The sequence below is a fragment of the Arvicanthis niloticus genome, chromosome 3, assembly GCF_011762505.2.
Source record: "Arvicanthis niloticus isolate mArvNil1 chromosome 3, mArvNil1.pat.X, whole genome shotgun sequence".
NCBI lineage: Eukaryota > Metazoa > Chordata > Mammalia > Rodentia > Muridae > Arvicanthis > Arvicanthis niloticus.
The window spans coordinates 44,479,108-44,498,012 of record NC_047660.1 but is presented as its reverse complement, the minus strand read 5'-3'; the positions used below and the strand labels follow the sequence as shown (position 1 = coordinate 44,498,012).

The 18,905-nt window shown below is 45.9% G+C and overlaps 1 protein-coding gene and 1 pseudogene across 1 annotated transcript in view; one reads left to right on the top strand and one right to left on the bottom strand.

Annotated features, from left to right (window-relative positions):
• Positions 1–3,136: 3,136 nt before the first annotated feature.
• Positions 3,137–4,640, bottom strand: LOC117705206 (endothelial differentiation-related factor 1 pseudogene; annotated as a pseudogene).
• Positions 4,641–5,053: 413 nt separating this feature from the next.
• Positions 5,054–18,905, top strand: part of Erich6b (glutamate rich 6B) — a 32,913-nt gene continuing 19,061 nt past the window's right edge. The window contains exons 1-4 of the mRNA XM_076930519.1: positions 5,054–5,448; positions 9,109–9,154; positions 11,372–11,538; positions 17,836–17,910. Of these exons, the coding sequence (XP_076786634.1) occupies positions 5,121–5,448; positions 9,109–9,154; positions 11,372–11,538; positions 17,836–17,910 (616 nt within the window). The 5' untranslated portion in view covers positions 5,054–5,120. The remainder of the gene's footprint in view (positions 5,449–9,108; positions 9,155–11,371; positions 11,539–17,835; positions 17,911–18,905) is intronic.

The following is an 18,905-nucleotide window of genomic DNA, read 5'->3' as shown; positions in this document are numbered from 1 at the left end:
GATTTCTCCTTCCAACCCTGGCTATCACCCGTGACACAGGATGTCCATTGGTACCTGTTACAACTTTGATGTATTAGCATGCTGGTGTTTGTGAACATGGTAAACCCCCAAAATACCATCTTTCCACAGTCTAAAAGTGAGCTATCTGGAACTGACTGTGCCACTGCTGCAGCATAGTGAATAATGCTACCTTGTTGCTGGTGCCATGGGATGTTAGAAAAAGTTAATTAGAAGGCTCTCTAGGGACTCTTGAAAATCAGTCTAGTAAACTTCTAACTAAAGACGTGTTTTCGCAGGAATGGGTTTTCTTTTAGCAAGTAGGAACTCTGTGTATGTTATTTGTTTGTTCTTTTAAATAATTGCCAGGAAAACTTCTAGCTATCTGAAGGAATCCCTGTTGTGTGACTTTTCCTGGGGAGGCACAGACAAACATCCACTCATTCCAGATAAAAAATTGAAAACAGATCACAAAAACTATGTCACCCAAGTCTAGCATAGAGAACCAATGGATGTAGTGGGGTGAGTACTTATTTGTGGAAGTATGGTTAATTCAAAGGCAGTTCTATCACCAAAAAGACAACCCAGTGTGGGTGACAACTTACAAAAGCCCCACCTTGCAGGCAGCTTCTCCAAAGAGTCTTCTTCAAACATTTTCACTGCTTATATAACCTTAGAGAGAATCCTCCCAAGTCTTGTAACTTTCTGATCATCCTGAGACTTGTAAGTTTAGTGAACTTGCTGAGTCTTATAAGCTTCACTCTCCCCTAATGTTTCAATACAGAACACATAGCAACACTACTGCCCTAACAGTTTGAGCTGTTAGATCTTACTCATCTGCTCCTAAACTGAGAGCTTTATCTAGACTTTGGGATTAGACACAGACAGAATAGAATCTCAAATGTGGGTCCTTAGCAGCTATACAGCCTACATCAGTCAACTCGACTTCTGGAAGCCCCGGGGGGGGGGGGGTCTTCCTCTTCATCAGATGGATGTAAGTTTTTAAATGAAAAAGAATAACAAAACAAACACTTTGATCTGTTATAGGTGCATAGTTTGTGTTCAGTAAAAAACAGTATCTACCTGTACTTCTCACTCCCTTACTTCCTTTATCTGAGTGGATGGTTGGCTAGCTAAGGAATGTGAAGTCAGCCATGAGATATCTAAAGCCAGTGCCCAGGGAGAAACCCTTGCCCTCAGTAACGCACCTTCTGAACAGAAAACAGACATTGCAACTGAGTGAAGTCCTTAGTGAGTTAGAAGGTAAGATGTGCTCTGGGAAAAAAAGAAGAAAGTGAAGCAGATTGCAAGACTAGCACTGTGAAATGGGGTGGGTAACAGTGGATGGGGAAACTTCAATAAAAAGGTGAGGGTGTGCCAGGTGGAGATCTAGGGTGCCAGCCCCATGGACAGGGAGAGTTCGGCACAAAATTGTGGTGAAAAGGAACTGCCTCTTGGTACCAAGACACCAGGGGCCAGGGGCTAAAGTCCTCACACTGCTTCCCCAGAATTCTCAGATCTGATGGTCAAGAAGGTAGACCACGGGAGGTATAGGAGTGGGACAGCTGTGCAGCCAGGCCAGCACACCCTGTTCTTGTCCTCACTGTCCCTTTCAGCCCAGGGCCACATGAGTTGTATAAAAGAATCATGTTCTCCCTTAGGAAGCAGCCTGTTTTCTTAACCCTTTCCCTTACCCCCAGGGCTTTGTGGCCACCCAACTTCAAATATTTTTGCCTTCATTTGCTTTCTGAAGCATAAGGTATTTCAGCAAGCTTGGTAAAGCTGTGGCCCCAGTGAGAAATAGCTCAGGTGCCAGACATCCCTCTGTTCATAGAGAGATCCCTAAGAGCCTTTAACCTGCAAACACCATAGTCAGAACACAGAGGCCTCGGAGATCACGCCACCGTAAAACAGGCTATTCTTCTTCTCAGGCCAACACCAACCCAGTCAACTGCAGAGGGAGCATTCTGTTCTGTTTGCTTGTTTGTCTTAGCTACTTAGGTCTTCATTTGTTTCCACCAAGAATGTTCACTCTAGGGGAAAAAATGAGATCTAAAATTAAACCTTACAGAGAGGGGAGATCCATCATCTATTCATTTACTGTGCAGTGTGCAAGTTTTTATGACAGAGCACTGACCTCAACAGAGTGTCACACAGTTTTCCTCATATGGACACAACCAAGAAGTAAGTTAAGCAAAGCGCATAGCAGCACATGACTAATACCTTGCTCATTTATTCATTCATTCATTATTTATTTAGAAGATTTTACTAAGTTCCTATTACATGCACAAAATTGAGCTGTCCATGAGTATATGTGAAAGCGTGGTATGGCAACGTCCTGTAAGACACGACATTCCATCTTGGAAAGAAGCTTTTCCCAGGACATTCTAAATAAAGGTGAACATTCCACCCTGTGGGGAAGCTTCTTGAACTTTGGGAAGTAAACAACTCAATAGCTTCAGGAAGTTCCTGAAACTAAGCAGATTCACTAGACCACTTCAATCCACCAAGCATGTATTAGCAGTTAAAGATCACTGCTGAGAGACATTCTCAGACCAGTCAAAACATCCTGGGAAAAGCAGAGAGAGTAGCTGAGCTGGTAATTTCAAACCTATGGAGCTGTCTACAAGGCATGCAGTGAGCTCCAGTTTTGGTGGGCTTTGGTGAGGTAGTTTTCGTTGAGGTATTTCTGCTCCTGTAAGTAACCTCTCACCCATAGTCCTATAAGCAACAACAACAACAACAACAACAACAACAAAAAAACTCATTGGTTCGCCAAGCTGAATTTTGTTGGTATCCATGCTTTAATTTGTCATTGGTTCACTATTTGAGGTGAGCAAATGTTTGTTTTCATTTCTCCTGGAAAAGTGTCACTTATATGCAGAAGCCAGAATAGGCTGTTGGGTATGTAGGATCCACTTCTCTACAGGGGCCAGAACCTTAAAGCCAGTGTGTAAGCAGACAGTTGGGAATCAGACCTCCTTGTATATTTTTTGTTTCCTCAGTGTGGGCAGAGATGTGAAAACAGGAGGCTGTTGGTGGACAGGTGATGCCAATTTGGGATTGGATAACCAACTGGCTCACATAAAATCCCTTTTTTTTTTTTCACTTTGCAAGGTTTTGCTTTGTTTGACAGCAGTTATGGGTTGTGGGGACACACAGGCCTGACCCCTGTGTTCCCTTTGACCATGTAAAGAGACCCACGGCAGTGCTGGTGGTCCTGAGGGACCAGCCAGAAGAGCTCAGCTGGAACCACTAGCTTCCAGGCTTTGTGTTCATTTCGCCTTCCACCCCTTCTCCTCAGGCTCCCCATGTCCTTTCCCCAGAGCTTCAGACTGATGGCTCACTCAATTTTGCCCAAAACCTGGTTATTTGGAATGGCCCGTCCACTTTCATAATCTGTGACAACTGGCAGCTTTTCATTGATTTTCATACCTAGGTCCTTCTGTGTCAGTCTTTTCCTCTGCTGGCCCCGATAGGTCACTTTGCCCACCTCCAGAGTCACCCTGTCGTTATGCAGCTCCTTCTGCCTCCTGGTCTAGCTTGGCTGTGGTTTTAGTGATGGAATGTTGCTTGTTCTGGTCAGCAGCCCATCTCTTGGATATCTCCACATCTACTACTCATTGCTGAGCTGCTCAGATGGCCTTCTTAGACTTGGCCTGTGCGGCTGTGGGGCCCTTCTTGCGCAACACCGTCATGGTGTCCCAGTCACTCGAGGCCACGGCTCGGCGGGGGCAGTGGTCCGTCTGGCGGCTCTGGCATCTGCTCCAGACCCGGTGCAATGACACCACATAAAATCCTTTTTGTTTGTTTGTTTGTTCATTTGATTGATTGATTTGATTTGATTTGATTGATTGACTTATTGATACAGGTTCTCTCTACATAGCACTAGCTGTCCTAGAACTCACTCTGTAGACCATGGTGGCCTGAGACTCACAGAGATCCATGTGCCTCTGCTTCCCAAGTGCTGAGATTAAAGGCGTGAGCCACCATGCCCAGCTACAAATTTCTTAATTACTTTCAAAGTCTCCCTGTGCAGCCACTGTCATCTCTCTGTAGTAGTAGTTGCCCCACACCCACCCCTATCTACCCAAGTTACGCCTACCAGCTATTAAGTCATCCGTGAGACCTTCTGTATTAGTTTCTTTTCCTGTTGCTGTAAGAAAAAATACCTTAACAAAAGTTAATTTTTGGAAACTGTGAGCCAAAGTCCATCCCTCCTTCCGTAAGTTGCTTTTGTTAGGGTAGTATTCTCCATCATAGCAGGGGAAGCCACAGCAGCAGGAGCTTGAGGCTGCAGGCCACATGCAGGAAGCAGAGGGAGAGAAACGCTTATTTTTTTCTCCTTTCCGTGCAGTCCAGAATTTAAGCCTACTTTAAAGAGGTTCACACCATTAGAAAGGCGGGCATGAAAACCAACAAACACAGCAAACGGTCACTCAGAAAGAGCACAGAGGGTCCAGGCAGAATACAGACTGGATCTCACAAGGCTTCCGGGGGGAGTCACCATGCTCACAGTACCATGGCAGCCAGGATGAAATCATAAGAAACTAGCAGGAGACAGTGCCTTGTACAGCTGTCACTCACGAAAATATGCCTCAGGACCTTACCCACAGGGGCCCTAACTTACCAGAGACCCCCATTCCCTGCCTATGTTTCATCCTCATCACTGTGTAGACATTGGTTTGTCCAGTTCCTTTTCCCCTCCAGGTTTCAAGCTCCTAAAACATAATCTATTGTCTTTGAGGTGGCAGTAAGTATTTCTCCACAAAGAAACACAAAGGTGCTCCAAGTGATCATGTCACCAATCCCTGGCCATGCCTTCTCTTTCCAGCCTGTTCTCTTCATGTTGTGCTATGTGTATTCTCCATCAGCTACTACTGAGGGTGGAGCCTCTGGCCCTTTTATTTGGGGCAGAGGCAGGCCCTCATGCTACCAGGACTGATATGTACACACAAAGAGCTTCCAGAGGTCATTAAAGGAAATGAGTGAACAAGACCAATTTCCATCACGTTTGGTGGGTTTGTACTTACTAATGTTGTTTTATTCCTTTCTCAACTGCCAGGATAGTAAATTAACATTACGTGCTACTGAAAGGACTCATTTGTGCAGGCTTCTCCATCATGTCTGATGATAGTTTATCACCAGAACCCTCACATCCTGACCCTCCCAAGGCTTCCAAGGACACCATAGTGACCCCTTCTTCCGTGGGTGACAAACCACAGGAAGGTGAGCGTTCACAGAAAGAATCTCTGTCTAATGTCGAGGATGAGTCTTCAGAGTCTATGGATGACTTAGAGTTTCTAGACTTTGAGGATGAGGAATCTGATGAAGAAGAATACCTGGAAGAGGATGAGTTTTTGGATGAGGAAGAATTATTACAAAGGGAAACATATCTGTTTCAAGCAACATGTATGGAAGAGAAGAAGTCTCAGAAGCATCTGGAAGATGGTGAGTATCTACCTGGAAAGGGTGTCTAGAGAGGCATCTGGAAGGGAGAGAGTGGGTTTATGTCACAGAGCACTTGGCAATGGGTTGGGTAGGAAGAGGACGGTAGTTCTGGCTCCCTTAGTACTCAGGCAGAAACAACAAGGATGAAAGGCAGGAAGAAACTTCTGTCCTCTCACTGAGTATTCTATCCTGACAGATAGAATGCCCTCAAGACCAAATTCTGCTCAGAATGTCTACACTGGGGCACCTCTATGCACATGTGTACATATACAGACTAGTTGTGCTTACATAATTTACTCATAAGATTTTGGTCCTGTATTGGTTACCAGATTGACAAATTTCACCTTTTAGGAAAGAACCATGTTTTTTCTATAGTGCTTGCACCCTGTTTTTAAGGTATACTTATTTATGCATTTGTACCTTGTGACTCCATACAAATACTATGTGTTACATGAATATAGCTTTGTAGTTTTATGAATTGAATGTACTGGGCTTTCTTTTTATTTTTTTTTTATTTTTAACTGACATAACCATTATACACATAAGTGAGTGTGTGCCCAGTCAGAGTGCAGTAATCAGATGCAGGAGCAGAGAAATCTACCCTTCATCCATGTGACTCTTCCTTACAGTGGGAACATGCCAAGTTTTCTGTAAACTATTTTGAAATATTCAACTAATTGCTGTCCACTGTAGTTCTCTTTTCCATAGAACATTCAAAGTCACTCCACTTGTCCACAGTGCCCACTAACCATCCTCTCTCTACTGCCCCCACTCACACATGCCCACTCATCCCAGGCTAGACCACAATATTGCTATTCCATCCCTATTATTGATCATTCATTGCTTCCAATTTTAGTGCTACGTTTTTGTCTCGTTTTTGTTGTGTTTTGTTTTGTTTTGTTTTGTTGACAGAGTCTGCCTATGGAGCCCTGGTAAGTGTGGTATTTACTCTATAACCCAGGCTGGCCTAGACTTGAGGGCATCCTGATGCCTAGGCCTTCTGAGTGCTGGGATTCCTGGGAATACTCACCACCCCTTGTTTGGTGTTACTTTTGTGAATAGCCCTTTGAGATTGGGAAGTAGCTTATTTAGTAGAGTGCTTGTTAGCACCCATGAGGCCCTAGGGTTGACCACTTAGACTGGATGTGATGGTGCATGCTAGTGATCACAGCACTCGGGAAGAAGAGCAGAAACTCAAGGTCATCCTCAAATACATAATGAGTATTTCCTAGAACGCAGACCTACAATCTGACACTAGGCCACCAGACTCTGCTTCCCAGACTCAGCCCCTAGAAGGGATATTCTCACTACGATGCCGAGTGATGACTCTCAGCCAAGGCCTGACATTCTTCTACAGCCCCATTCCTGGGATTGTCAGCATCTCCTTGAGTTGGGTTTTACTCTGGCAACAGCAGCCACTGTGCTATTTGCTCACTCTAGCTAATGTGTCCCTGGCACAGAGATTCATGTGGCATCTTCCCAAGATGTCCTGACTGCAGGATCATATCCAATCAGGTACAGAAATTTAAAACCCCAAGTCATCTGCATCATCTTGATGTGAACCTAAGTTAAGAACTAAACTATATTCCTGGGACCAGTTTTGTTACCCTCAGCTTTTATCTTTAGATTCTCTTGGAGAGCTTCAGATATAACATCCTTGATTCCTGCTACCCTCGTGGAAGCTGAGCATTGCAGAAATGACTGCTCTATGGCCAGGAGATTCTTTTCTGTGTGCCTCTGCCATCATGTTCCCTCTCAGGAGCCTAAGATCTCTGCTGTCCAAATACCAAGTGTAAAGCTAATACTGAAAAATAGCAACTTGTGCTTTTCCTCTGCACAGTATGGATCAAGCATTCCTAACATGTCCCCTCTGTGTGCTGGATCTTTGTAAATATATTACCCACTGGAGTAGGACAAACACAGTGCTGTCAAGCGAATGGAACTTGTGTATAAAGCACAGGCTTTGAAAATAAACGACCTGCTAGCAAAAAATTGAAAAAACACTGAAAACCCTGCAGGGAGATGTTGGAACGATTTTAAAGGCACAGAGAAGAGCTTCTTGGGCTGTACAAACTCCAATACCACACTAGGCTACGTAAAACAGGTTACAGGGGCAGGGGGTTAACAAGAGAATTCTTTGGTTTTTGAAAGAATTCATATCGAGGTTTTTAATGTAGAATATTCTCCAAATATCTTTGATGTAAGTAGTGTAGAGCGCAGTATTGAGCAAGAATGCCTTCCAGACCCATAGCAGCTATGCAAATTGAATCAACCGAATAGATTTACTTTATAAAGGCATATTCATGCGCACATACATGCACTCACACACACACACACACACACACACACACACACACACTTATTTTTAGTGAATTAATTGGCATTTATAAAAAGAACCTTAGGAAGAACATGTGAGCTACCATTTCTCATTCTGATAGGTTAATTACTAGGAGTTAGAGGCAGGTCACTGTCTTGAGAAGGATCAGGGGCCCTGGCTAGGTACATCAGGAAAGAATACTGCTATCAGTAATGTCTCTCATAGAATTAGGTACTGAAGACGAAGCTTGACTGCCATTTGTTTATTACAGGAATCTGCCATAAAGAAGATCTTTCTTAGTGGGTTGACTTGTTAGGTCTGAATCCCAGCTCTCTCTTACAAGTTACGTGAACTTAGATAAGACCCTTAACCTCTTGTCTTCATATCATCCCTTAATCCGGGACTAGCCACAGGCTATCTCACAAGGTGCATCAAACATGCAGCATTTTGAGCCAATGTGAAGGTTAGCTGTAAATACACACACACACACACACACACACACACACACACACACACACACACACATATATATATATATATATATATATATATATATATATATATACATATATAATTTATATACACACACACATATATATACTATATATATATGTATATATATATTTTTTCCCTACCAGTGACTTATGTGTGACCAGTCTTCCATGACTACATTTTTCTGCTTTGTGAAATGGATATGACCAAAAGCAAGAGATCATGAGTCAGTGAAACAGGGCATGGGAGACATTTACAGAGGAGCAAGTCAGCATCAGAGAGCCCCCTGGGGACCATGCCGGGCTCCAGAAATTCTTTATCACTTGAGTTGATAACAACTGTATTTGAAGCTCTTGTTGTCATGTCATTAAATACAGTCAGATGGTAACATAACCCAAATGATTAGAATTCTATTGCATGCCTTGAATCCCAGCACTCCAGAGAAAGAGGCAGGCAGACCTCTGTGAGTTTGAGGCTAGCCTGATCTACATTGTGAGTTCCAGGCCAGCCAGAGCTATGTAGAGAGACCCTGGATCTAAAAGAAAAGGGGGAGAAAGGAAGAAAACTTCCTGATCTTAAATATCCAGACCCCCTGCTCTGTCTGGTAGCATTGATGAGTACCTAAGATTAGCAAAGCAAACCTGGATCCTCACTTTCCTGACTTCTCTCCAGTTTAAATCCCCTACTGTTTAAAGAAAACCATTAAGAGAGAGAACACTAAAGTCAAGCAGAAGTAGGAAACTTCTATAACCCAGGCCCCCTCATCCTCACCATCAGAGACTTAACAAGATATTTTTAATGCTTTGTAGGGATCAATAATGCCTTTCTGTTCTCCACCCCTCCCCCAATAGAACTGAAGACAGATGTCACACCAAGCCTGCTCGATGCTAAAATAAGGTAATAATCTTTTGGGAAAAGCCAGGTGGGAAGATGGGGGGAGAGGTGGAGAGGAAGCAAGTCCCTGAGGAAGGGTATTGAGTAAGGAGCACCTGAAAGTTAACACAGTGTTCACTTGTGTCACACTGTCACTCACAAAGGAGGGTTCCTAAGTCAGGTGTCTGGGTACCAAGGATGTCCAGCAATGAAAGAACAGGGCCTTCTGAGTTTTGGTCAAAGCCTAGGTCAGGGAGAGGCAGTAACAAAAGGCAGTCAGCAAAGGGCTAACAGGAAGTGCTCTCCATAAGCAGAAGAGTGGATGCCAGAGGGAAATTGCAAGCTATACAAGGAAAATACCAGCTTGAGCAGATTCCCAAGGCTTACAGCAAATAGTGACTGAAGTACTGCAACCATGACTGATGTGCCCTAGACGGCAAAAATAAAAGCATCTATGCAAAAACACATGGTCATCTAAGCATCCCCTCCTCTAGCCTCTCTGGTCCTCAGGATTCTCCATGGGGCCCTGGGGAATTGAACATGACTTCAATAATGTATGAATAAAGATGGGGTGGGTGCATGCTCTTCAAATGTCCTGAGGTCATTAAGCACATCCATCTGTGTACCCAGCTCTAAAGAAACCAGAAGAGAGGTACCCAGATTTCCCAATGTACTATCCTTGTCTCCAGGTCATGTACCCTATAATCCCCCAACAGATGTACTTGCAGGGGCCCAGATGGATAGTCATCTTTCTCTACTGATGATGTGAATGGGTGTAAGATGTAGAAAACTCACCAGGCCAGTTTGGTGGTAAGAGGTAGGGGTGTAACCCCCGCTTTAGTACAAGTTATAGGTCAGAGCACTGAGCTGCTATTGGCAAGTCAGTCCTCAAGTTCTACTCTGCGCTAGCTCCTCTGGTCTATATTCCATACCTCTAGGGGCTGGAAATGGTGGATTTGATGGGTAACACACACACACAGAGAGAGAGAGAGAGAGAGAGAGAGAGAGAGAGAGAGAGAGAGAGAGAGAGAAATGTCAAAGACCCTTTCTTTTTAGTTACTCCTTAATTTGCCTTGGGGATCAGCTGCAAAGGGGACTGACAGCGCCAAGTGTAACTCACATCCTCACCCAGGAACTACACCCACAGCCAGCTAGGAACCACAGAGCAGGTGCTTTGCCTCCTGGCAGCTCGTATTTACCTGGGAGGAGGCATTTCCATCTCCTGCCTCCTCCTCCTCCGAGGTGTAAGGAGATAAGGTGGTACTCTGCGGGGGGAAGTACTTCACACACAGGACAGGTTTGGCAAGTACAGAGGGTCTTCTCCATCCCACTCCTCAGGAGTCACTAGGTAGACACTTAGCGGGCCTAGGTCACCAGCCATGACCCCAGGTCATTAGGTTTAAAGAACATACATCCACCCCATCTCTATCCACATTTCATTGAGGACTCGTTCCACTCCCCGGGGGCCCTAGGGAGAACCCTGAGGACCAGAGAGGCCTAGGGGAGGGCGTGTCCATATGTCATTTGGCCTGAGTCCCTCAGAAAAGTACTCTAATTATTTACCAGACATAGCCACCACCCCAATATCTGCTGGACATTTCTCTTTGGGACTGTCTCAGCCTCGTAGCCAATGGGTATAAAATAATTTCAGGGTGGACACTCCCTTTCGTTCCTTTGAATTGTAGGCTGGACCCAGTGAAAATCCAGAGATTCCTGAGAAAGATCATGGTACTTGAAACTGTCCTTCTAGACCCTAGGCTGTGGAGAGTCCACACTTCATTCCTAATACCCCACCATCTACAGCCCTTCAGAACATGTGTGACAACAGTGGGTCACCTGTAGAAACATACTTCCATGCTTGGTTCTAAACTACTGTGACATGTACTTCTGTAGTTTTCACACTCCTATAGTAACTGTGAGGCAGGAGAAGCCTCTAGAGATTATGAGCAGGGTTCTGAACCAGGACTGGCGGGCAATGTTCTAGAATATTCTGCTGTCAGTGAAGCCATAGATCCTTTCAGATTTTAGTGAAATAGCAGCTGGCAACATGGAGGGCCACACAGACCTAGTCTCTGCAATCCACAAGCTGGTGCCTCTTAGTCTTCTGGCCTCTGCCACCTGGGGCAGGCAGAAGTCTGTGGGAGAAGAACAGCCCCTGTCTTCCCAACCCCACAGTGTCGTACATCTGGGATCCTAGCCTGACTTCTGCATGGAAACTGACCCTTTGCTTCCCTTTGACAGGAGCCCAGTTCTAAGTGCCTCTCAAGGGACCCGTCTGTCTGTCTCTTCTCCTGGCTCTACACATGACCTGAAGTTTACCACATCTTCTTACTACAGTTTGCCAGGACTCTCTGTCTCCCTAAGAGATCAGAGCAGTCAGACAGAATGGGCCTACAAGAGCAAGTCAGGTAAGGGAGAATACACCCTACCAGAACCCTCTGGCCAGGCTCTCATCTCTGAGGATAGGATCTTGTGTGTGTGTCTGTGCATGCATGCATTGTGTGTGTTTACATTGTATACATGTCTGATACTGAGGCTTGAGTACAGTCGCCCATACTTATGACACAGTCCTGGGTGATAGAATGTCAAGTCAAACATATTTGGGTAAGAAGTGAACTGCCTGGCAGCCCCATCATGTACCACCTCACATCCCAGGCCCTCCCAGAAGTATCTGCAAAGAGCCGATAGGTATCGCCTTCCTGTCTCCTGCTTGCCCCTTGTGAGTCTTCCTGTCTTTTGCTATATGAAGACAAGCAGTATTTCCCTCAGGGGCAAAGGCATTCCCTCCCCAGGATGTGCACTGGTTCTTTGAGGCAACAGACCATGCCTGGCTAATTATCTGTGGAGAACAGTTAACCAGCCTCGGGCCACCTCAGACTGTGTCTTGGCGTGCAGTTGAAGCTAGCTCCATCTCAAGTCCAGATAAAACCACCAGTAAAATATACAGAAGAGATTTCAGAGAGGTGGCATCAAGGGTCTCAACTCTACTTAATTAAGATCAAAGGCCCTTCCCTCTGGGTCCCAGGAATGGAAAGCTGAACAGCGTTTCTCACCATTATTAATCATTAAAGGCCAGCCTTGGTGGTATTGACCCATGGCTGAGTCACAGATTTACTTCCCATCTGTAATCATGACAGCAGTAAATTGCATTCCTGTTAGTTCACCTCCCTGCCCCAACCTGTGCCTGCTAAGTTTTGTTTTGTGGCTCAATGTTGGCTAAACAAAATTAGGAGCCAGAATCCCTTCAAAGAGGACAGGCCTGTATGAGTTCTCTCCGATCCCAGAGAGATGGGACCATTGTGCACTCAGCGACATCTGCGGGAAAGGCTGAGCTTTTCTCTAAATATTCTAAGCAAGACTCTAAAGGGACTCACTAACTGCCTAAGAAGTGTCAACATTAAGCTTGAAAAAAAAAAAAAAATGTGGGAGAGACGGAGATAAAGACGCTGGGTGTGGGAAGGAAGGACCCAAGGCCTGACCATACCGTTGTGGACACGCACCAGAAAAACCATGCCAAGACCATTGTGTGTTCTTCATCCACACTCATTCTGCAATCCATGCTGAAGGAATACCGCTCCTGTGTCCACATTTAGGCTGTAAGCATCGTGCACCTCGGATGTGTGCGGGCCCAGTCTGCAGCTCTGCATCTTCCCAAGACGGAAGTCCTTAAAGCCATCAACTGCTGAGTAAACCTTTAGAGCGAGTCAAGCATCCAGGGGCAAATGTCCACTGATCTGATGCTATGACATCAGCCGCCGTAGCCACAGGTGTGAACAGTACCACAGCCTCCAAGCCAGGCTCCATGACAACATAGCCAAAGTCCTCTGGTTACTTGGGGAGAGGATCATGAATGAGTCCAGGGACTAAGGACTCGTATATCGTTTTAAATCAAAGAATCCTAGGTGGCCACATGGACTGGAAATGTCCTATGCTCACCACAGAAGACACTAATTACCTCTCATACTTCCTCTGTGCTTTCAATTACCAAACCTGTACAACAGGAGAAGGGACTCGCATCTGTCGGCAGGCCTCAACAGGCTTTTGTTACATTGCCCTTGTCTTCCATTTTGGTCCCACCCAGCATTCCAAACAGAATCACCTGCCATTCTTTGTCTGTGCTACATATCCAGTGGTCTTTGCCCCAGGTCACTGTGCATTATATGAGCCTATGGACACAGGCAGAAACACCATGGTCCCTTGACCCTCACATCATGGAAAGGGGTATAGAAGCTTCTAAAGTGATAACACTTTGTGGGTGCCTCCAAGCACCGTATGTTTCTCTATCAGTTCTATTTAGTTTCTCTCTTCTCAGTTCGTTCCAGCAAACCTTAGGAAGAGGAAGCCTCTCCCTCTCCCCATTAGTTATTGCAGCCTCTGAAGCACGAGGACGCACAAGAAGTTACCAAGAATTCATGAAGGATCGTCTTTCCTCTTCTGCCTATGGTTATAATCTTTCTGGAGGACTCTGATAGTAGCAGGCACATGACTGTAAAGTCAACGAGTGGAGCAAATGGGAGAATGGGTGAGGATTTAGCATCTCTCAGGGCCTGATGTCGCAGCCAAGTACCAAGAGCATACTATGTCCTAAAAAGCCAAGCTGCCTGAGGAAGGCTGGCCTTCCCAAGGGCAGCCTCTTAGGCCAGGGAAACAAGATCATGGGACCAGGCTAACCAAATGGAGGCAGCTTTTAGAGGCAAGCCCACTGTGCCTTCTGCTATACCAGCCAGTGAAATGATGTCAAATGACTTCCCATCCTCAGCCTCATCATAGTGTGTGCACAGACAAAAGTCCCAAATGATGCAGACATGCTCACCTTCACACCAGTGGCATCACAGGCTAGAGAGAAAGATGAGCAAGCTTGTGACTTCCCCAAAGAGGATATGTGAGGGATACACATAGGAGACAGAAACATAGATCCAGTATGGTGGAGAAGCTCAAAGTCAGGAGGTAAGGAAGAGAAAGACACAGAAACACACACTGTAGGAAGAGAAAGTGTCGGGGACTGCTCTGCCAAATGTTGGAACTCGCACTGCCCCAAGTTTTGGGGGCTAAATTGTCCTGGCTAGTACTGATGCTCCGGTCTGTGGGTCACGGTTCAGCAAGAGAGAGAGTGAGGGCAGACTCTAAGAATGGAGACCAGACAGAGTGTGATTCAGTCCCGTTTATTCTCAAGTCTTTCTTCTCTCTTTCCAAGTTTCTTGTTCCTAGTCCAAGTCCCAAGTCTCGAGTTCCGAGTTCCTAGTCCCTAGTGCCTTCAAGTTCCAAGTTTCCAGTCTTCTTCTGTCTGCCTCTCGACTTTTATATGTCTTACTTCTAAGTCACGCCTTTAAGTCACACACACCCAAGGGAAAATCCTGGGTATCTAAAACAAGATGTTATCAGAGTGTGCTCAGCTGTTGTAGGCTGTTGAAAACAAGTCTCTTGTCAGGGTATATGGCTCAAGATGGCTGCAAGGATGATAACCACCTTTTTTTGGCTCCCCACAAGAAAGGTCCCTGCCACCATGGCACATTTTACTGAAGATACCTGCACAAGACTGGGACAGATAAGGATCTGCTTTCTTCCTAGAAAGCACCTTCTACTTATTACAGAAACATGGCAACTGGCCAAAGAAGACCACAGGGCTGAGGACTCGGGACTGAAGGACAGCTGGGGAAGGTGGAGGTGGAGGCCTGAGTGTCCTCCATACCAGACTCAGCAAACATGCTGATCTCTAGCCCTTATCAGACCCTTGCCTGAGATGACCTGCAGTCTCCATGTTAACACAGTCCCTGGAGACCTAGCAACATAAACAGTGGAGGCCTGAGAACCTTTATTTATCTCAGGATGAATCTCATGGGACCAAGGCTCCTATATCTTAGGAACTCATTGTTGTGAGACTGGTCAGTACCCACAGGTCAGAAACAGTGTCTCAGGTGGCGCAGATTTCACTCACAGAGCTACCCAGTAAATCCTTGAAACTAGTTCTCCCAGAGGCTGGCAAGTCTGGCGTGGAAAGAATACTAAAGAGCAGGAAATGACTCCTGGTCCAGAGGGGAGAACCAGAAAGACTATTTACAGTCCCAAGAGACTGTCTATCTAGACATACGGCAGCTCATAAACAAAGGAGACCAGAAATCCTAACCCTACACCTGTACTCAGAGAAATCAAGCTTGGTGTCTGGCATGCAGCTGGCAACTGTAGTTACTTGTTAAATGCTTTTGACAAGATGATTGAACCCCCACTCCTGATTCAAGATTAGATGGTGCTGGTAAAAGAGTACATCTTACTCAAAAGAAAGAGACGTGTATATAACAAAAGCACTGTGTTTTGAAATGTGGATAGGCTGGGGAGTGATTCTCCAAGACACCTGGCAAGAGAGATGTGACCAGGGTCAGGAAACTCCCCGAGTGTGAACCAGTATGTGTGTGTGTGTGTGTGTGTGTGTGTGCGCGCGCGCGCGTGTGCACGCGCGCGTTGATGCACAGGAGCTTGGGTTTTGTTTTCAGTGCTGAAAATGAAACCCAGTGACTCGAGCATCCTGAATGTGCTCCTCCACCAAAGTCGCCTCCCAGGTCACTGGCCTAGGATTCCAAAGAATCATGTACAGAGGAAAAAGAAAGAAGGAGGAGGGGGGGGAGGAGGAGGAAGAGGAGAAGGAGAGGAGGAAGAGGAAGAGGAGGGGGAGAGGAGGAAGAGGAGGAGGAGAGGAGGAAGAAGAGGGGGAAAGGAGGAAGAGGAGGAGGGGGAAAGAAGGAAGAGGAGGAGAGGAGGAGGAGGAAGAGGAGGAAGAGAGAAAGAGGAAGAGGAGAGGAGGAGGAGAGGAAGAGGAGGAGGAAGAGGAGGAAGAGGAAGAAGAGAAGAAGAGGAGGAGGAAGAGGAGGAAGAGGAGGAAGAGGAGAGGAGGAGGAGAGGAAGAGGAGGAGGAAGAGGAGGAAGAGGAAGAGGAGAGGAGGAGGAAGAGGAGGAAGAGGAAGAAGAGAAGAAGAGAAAGAGGAGGAGGAAGAGGAGGAAGAGGAGGGAGAGGAGGAGGAGAGGAGGAGAGAGAGGAAGAGGAGGAGGAACAGGAGGAGGAGAGGAAGAGGAGGAGAGGAAGAGGAAGAAGAGGAGGAGAGGATGAAGAGGAGGAAGAGGAGGAGGAAGATGAAAAGGAGGAGGAGGGGGAGGAGAAGAAGAGAAGAAGAGAAGAAGAGGAGGAGGAGGAGAGGAAGAGGAAGAGGAAGAAGAGAAGCAGAAGAAAAGAAAAAGAGGAGAAAAAAAAAAGAATGAAGAAAATTTTCCAAGCATAAATGGAGAAAAATAATTCTGAACTTGAAGAATATGGTCAGGAAAACTGAATCCCAGGATAAATATTCCTGTCCAATAACAACAGTAATAATAGAAATAAAAAAGTGGATATTTTATTTATAGATCTACTTGGCTATATGTGCACAGTGTGTGCAGTACCCACAAAAGCCAGAAGAGGGCACTGGCCCCCTACAACTGCAGTTTTAGACAGTTGCAAGCCACCTGATATGGGTGCTGCAAACCAAATCCAGGTCCTCTGGGAGAGCAGCACTTGCTGTGAACCACTGATCTGTGTTTCCAGCCCCATGGGCCCTGTTACAATATAACTAGAGCACAGAGAAGGTTCTGACAGCCCCACCTGCACTGCCAGTGCTAATGATGGCACAGAGTCACACTCTACAGCCACCATTTCATTTTTTTTACTTCACTGGCAAAGAAAATTATCTTCAGAATAGAAAAGGCACAGCAAACTGAATAAGAGGTAGCAGAAACCAAGGTTGCTGAAAGAGTCAGCTGCCTTCTGACCTAGACAAAATAGCCTCCAAATATACAGAGAATGGCTCAACCATCTTTCTGGAATCTGTAGAATCATAAGGAATCAGGGAGATGAGCTTGTGCCAATCTATGGCAGATGTTAAGAGTAAAATGTCCTCAACAAACCAGTATACAGCTAGCAGGGACAGTCATTTAATGTTGGTTGTCATTTCTTGGCAAAACAGCCATAGGTGAATGTAATAATCCTGCAGCGTCAAATCCTGCAGCATCAAATCCCACCAGGCCTTTAATGCCCAATGGCAACTCAGTATTTGGGGACAAGACAGAGCAATAAGAGGCGGAAGCTGAAGTGAGATGATGAAGCAATAACAGAACTGTGACACCCCTGGTGGCCACAGGGAGCAAGCCAGTAAGCAGCAGCCCTCCATGGCCTCTGCATCAGCTCCTGCCTCCAGGTTCCTGCCCTGTATGAGTTCCTGTCCTGAGTTCCTTCAGTGATGGACTACAGTGTTAAATTGTAAACCAAACAAACCCTTTCCACCCCAATACGCTTTGGTCATGGTGTTTCATCACAGCAATAGTGACCAAGACAGATATGTTTCTAAGCTTGGTGTCCTTTACCTGTGGGAGTGCTGGGGTTCGAGCTGAAAAAAAAATAGTAGGTGTGGTCAGTGCACATGCGTGAGCCCTCTCGTCTGAGCACTGAGAGCCCGATGATGATACAAATCCCAACCCTCCCGGAAAGGTGCAGCAGATTCCCTTCTTGTCCTCATGAGCCTCTTCCTCTTCTGCTGCCAAGAATGGAACATAGGTTTTGAGAGAGAGAGAGAGAGAGAGAGAGAGAGAGAGAGAGAGAGAGAGAGAGAGAGAGCCCATAGGTAAAGCATGGACCCATTGCAAAGCCCAAGACTAAAATCAAAATGGCCACTTTCATCTTTTCACAGGACTATCCTTAAAATCCAAAACAAGACTGGATCACAAATCCTCCATGTTACTCTATTCGAAATCTGACTTGGAAGGTAATGACTGTGCTGATTTTAAATGACTGTAGAAGTTACTAACCCAGACACAAGGAGGTAAAAAGCACAAAATTAGCTGGACCCCTGCTGATGAAAGCCCTCCTTCAGTCAGGCAACCTCAATTAAGATCCATAGCCAAGGCATCATCCCTGGAACACAGCACCAAGGAAAGATACTGAATCAGAGGCAGGGGCATGGATGTTTTGAAAGGAAAGAAAACAGTACCCATGACTGGAGGCAGGTGGGAAGATAATGGTTGTTATACATAGCTCATCCAGTGACATTTTTTTGTGCACTGAGAAGGATATTGAAACAAACAAAACCTGATCCAAACCCTAATGAGAAAGAAGAAACAGGCCTGAGGAGAGGAGACCCATGCTTAGTGAGTGCACACTACAGGCCCCTCATGCCTAGGAAACCTCTCTCTGCCTGTGTGGCCTCACTCTCAATTACATCCTCTTACCTCTCAGCTACTTAAGACTTTAAATTCAGTTCTCCCAGGGTCCACACACATGGCATTTCAGCCATTGATAGAGAGCAAGAGGAAGGTTATAGTAAGTCAACTTAACCTATTATGTACGGATTCTTGCAGAGTACCATGGGCTGGGAAGGGCCCCCAGGTGGTGACTCCCTTGCTAATCCAGTTTATACCAAATCCTGGAGGGGAACCTGGGCACATCTCTGAAAAGGGGGGATTAAACAGATATAGTCTCCAGAGTGAGGCAGAATGGCCCACCCGGGACAGAGCTAGAAGTCTGTCTCCATATTCGACAGCCTTGGTGCAAGGAGAAACTCCCACGATTAAAGTGGGCCTAGGTTGTGGCTGAGTTTGTGAGGCAGGGCTGCCCATTGCTCAGAGGTGGTCCTGGACTAGTCACTGATTTTCTCCTCCCCCCCCCACCCCCCATCTGCTGTCAAACTAGAACTTCCAGACAAGCCTTACAGGGGACCAGTGCAGAAGAATTGGGATGCAGAAAGGGCCTTGGTAATGGGAC